Source organism: Urtica dioica, chromosome 8, assembly GCF_054948205.1.
Source record: "Urtica dioica subsp. dioica isolate 48M chromosome 8, U.dioica_male_clone48M_v1_H2, whole genome shotgun sequence".
Classification (NCBI taxonomy): Eukaryota; Viridiplantae; Streptophyta; class Magnoliopsida; order Rosales; family Urticaceae; genus Urtica; species Urtica dioica.
The window spans coordinates 2,083,919-2,087,142 of NC_142763.1; the positions used below are offsets into that span (position 1 = coordinate 2,083,919).

General features: G+C 37.1%; 1 protein-coding gene across 1 annotated transcript; it reads left to right on the forward strand.

Annotated features, from left to right (window-relative positions):
• The first annotated feature begins 475 nt into the window (after positions 1 to 475).
• Positions 476 to 2,900, forward strand: LOC149387147 (vesicle transport v-SNARE 13-like). The gene is made up of 7 exons (XM_089623417.1): positions 476 to 627; positions 759 to 820; positions 1,448 to 1,563; positions 1,746 to 1,804; positions 1,897 to 2,085; positions 2,260 to 2,430; positions 2,502 to 2,900. The coding sequence occupies exons 3-7, from the start codon at positions 1,470 to 1,472 to the stop codon at positions 2,649 to 2,651; spliced, it is 663 nt and encodes a 220-aa protein (XP_089479543.1). The 5' UTR covers positions 476 to 627; positions 759 to 820; positions 1,448 to 1,469; the 3' UTR covers positions 2,652 to 2,900.
• Positions 2,901 to 3,224: the final 324 nt, after the last annotated feature.

The window sequence follows — 3,224 nt, forward strand, 5'->3', positions numbered from 1 at the left end:
TAAATTGCAATTATCAAAATAAATTTAAAAAAAAATTAAAGTGAATTACAAACACAACCAAAATAGTAACAAGAATTGTGAATCATTAATAGATTTTTTTCATGTAAACTACTAACAGAATATTTTGTCTTCGTATGTTGCTGAGTGCATTTTTAAAACAAAATTTAACTGTGGTTCAAGGCTTCAAGCCCATTGAAAAAAATCATTTGTTTGATCCAAGGTTCGTCGTACCGTTACCGTTACCATACCGGGATCTCAATTTTAGGGGATACCGCTTACCGAAGAGGAACCCGAGGGGGATTTAGGAAAAACATCTTTTATTTGTTTTCAGTGTTTACTTTTTTCCAAAACAACTTCAAAAAATTTTGAAATTTTTTTCCAAAAACTTAAACCATTTTGTTTTCAATTTTTTCAACTCAAAAACTAAAAAATTGTTTTTTATAGGAATACCAAACATATTAGACTCTTGTATTACCCTTATCTCTTCACTTTCACGTTGGAACAAACCAAAGCAAGAAAAAAAAAACGCACGGAAGAAAAAAAAAAAGAGAAACAGAGGTGAGCGATTTTGAGAGCAAACCCGAGAGAGAGAGAGAACAACGACCGAGAGACGCCGGAGTGGTGTAGGTGAGTTCGTCCCCTTCTTCTCCTTCCCGTCGTTCATCTTCTTCCTCTCCGTTTCTTTTTCTTTTTCTTTGATTATCTTCTTCAATCGCGTTCTGAAAGTCGCGTGGCTACGACCGTGTTAACTTTGCAAGGATTTGAGCACGGATCTGAGGTAGAGGAAGCTTAGAATCACGTGGGTTTGTTCAGCAGCAAGGTAGGAATTTCGCTCGTTTTCTTTGCTTCTAGTCCGATTTCTAGGTTTTCCAATTAGGGGTTTTTGAGTTCCTTTGATTGATTTCGTGGGTTGCTTGTGTTTGGGCTCGGTTTGTGCTTTTAGTGAGCTGAAATTATTTGGGTTAGGGTTGTCAGATTTTTATGGATGTTTTGGCCGAAAATTTGGAAGAGAAGATTTGGGGATTTTCATGTGTGATGCTTGAATCAGTTAATTTTTTATTAGGACTCTGATTTTAAGTGTTGAAAATTGGAGTTTTACTTGTTCAATTTCAGTTTTCACGTAAGTTGTGTTTTGGTTCACTTTTGGGCTGATTTTGGGGATTTCGGATTGCAGATTATTTCTTTGCGTTTGGTGTTCTGAATAGATTTGTTATGTGATTCTGTTTAGGTGAGAACCTGGCTGAGATTATTTTGTTGTTAGTCGAGTCGGAGACTCGTTAGGATGTGAATAACATAGGTTTTTTTTAGAGAATTTACTTGGTTGAACTTGTCGCTTGTCCTTGGGTTTTTGTTGTTGTTGTTGGTTCTAAATTGGTTGATCGGTAATCGGATTAGGGTTTCATTAGATTGGCGATGAAATTGGTTTATTCTCTTTCCCGATGAACAGGAAACAAACAAATTAGGGAAAGATGAGCGAAGTTTTCGAGGGTTACGAGCGACAGTACTGCGAGACCTCGGCCAATCTCTCGAAGAAATGCACAGCGATCGTTTCTCTCGATGGAGGTGACTATTCTATTTTCGCCTTTTTCTTAAGACCATATTCAATTGTGAATACTTTCCGAAAATTGGATAATTCTGAGAAGTGAATTGGTTGTCTTGTTGTTTGTTCTCTGCATAAAACTTGCTTTGAATTGGGCGTGATTTGATTGATACCGAAAATTCCGTGGACATGTCTTTCTCTGCAGAGAGAAAGAAGCAAAAAATCTCGGAAGTCAAGACCGGCATAGATGAAGCTGAAGCCTTGGTACATAATCAAGCTCTTGATTTGACTGTTAAGCGTCTTTTTATTTCTTCACAATTGGTACTGATAATTTTTCGCTCTGGATTGGTTTTAAGATTCGTAAAATGGACTTGGAGGCTCGGAGTTTACCACCCAATGTCAAATCCATTCTTCTTATCAAGCTGAGGGAATACAAATCGGATCTCAACAACTTGAAAAGCGAGGTCAAAAGAATTGTGTCGGGAAGCTTAAACGCGAGCAATCGGGATGAGCTTTTGGAGTCGGGCTTGGCTGATACTTTGACGGTATAGTTTTAGTGATTTCAAATATTTAGGGTTTAGACCATTGAGTTTGGATATATATATTTACTTGCTCATCTCTATCACTGTTTGCTCTTGGGAAACATCACGTTATGACTGATTTTGGAGTTTTCCTTTTATTGGCATGATTCCGAATTCATGTGTGATACCATACAACAGGCAACAGCTGATCAGAGAGCGAGACTTATGCACTCGACCGATAGACTAAACAAGACTAGCGATAGAATCAAGGAAGGAAGAAAAACCATGCTCGAAACTGAAGACCTCGGAGTTTCTATTCTCCACGATCTTCATTCGCAGCGACAGTCTCTTCTACACGCCCATAACACGGTAATTATATAATTGAGCATGTAGTCCTGTGTTTGGTCTGAGAACTGAAATCGGTCAGTGATTTGTTTCAGCTTCACGGAGTGGACGACAATCTAGGAAGGAGCAAGAAGGTGTTGACTGCCATGTCTAGAAGGATGGACAAGAACAAGTGGATTATTATCTCGATCATCGCGGTTCTCGTCCTCGCTATCGCTCTGATCTTATACTTCAAACTCACATGATTTATCGGGCTATAGTCTCGTTGTTATCTGTTCTCTCAAGGTCGTGCTTGTTAGTGTTTGTTGTGTACCATTATTCTTTTTTTTCTTCTTCTTTTTTCTGCTTTTTACCTATTGGTGTCGCTGGATCACGAGTTTCGAATTTAAGTGCTAAAGTGTGATTAATAACGGGCAGTATTATTATTGCATATACATACTTGATGATCCGTGATCGTCTTGAAATATTCATGAAAATACTGGTCGTTTGGAATTTCTGAGATTTCGTTTGATTTTTCATGAATATTTGTTTTTATGGGAATAATTTATAAGTAAAAAAATATCACTGGAAAATTGCTTATTTTCTTTCCTTTTCTCGCGCAGTTTCCACAAGGAGAAGAAAGTGGTATTTGCATCTTATGTCACAAATTGGCAATCCAATTGCAAATAAGTCACACGCACAGATTTTAGAAAGTTTTAGAGGAAGATAAAATGATTTTTAATGAGTTATTGTAAAAATTCAGAAGACATGGAGTAACTAATAAAAAAATTAAATTATGAGAGAGATTAATTTGAAATTTGCACATGTGACACGAATGT

Excerpts from the sequence above, each read along its gene's own strand:
- LOC149387147 (XM_089623417.1), top strand. The coding sequence starts at position 1,470 with ATGAGCGAAGTTTTCGAGGGTTACGAGCGACAGTACTGCGAGACCTCG. Across the intron at positions 1,805-1,896 it reads TAGATGAAGCTGAAGCCTTG|ATTCGTAAAATGGACTTGGA; the intron begins GTACATAATCAA and ends ATTGGTTTTAAG. Across the intron at positions 2,086-2,259 it reads GCTTGGCTGATACTTTGACG|GCAACAGCTGATCAGAGAGC; the intron begins GTATAGTTTTAG and ends ACCATACAACAG.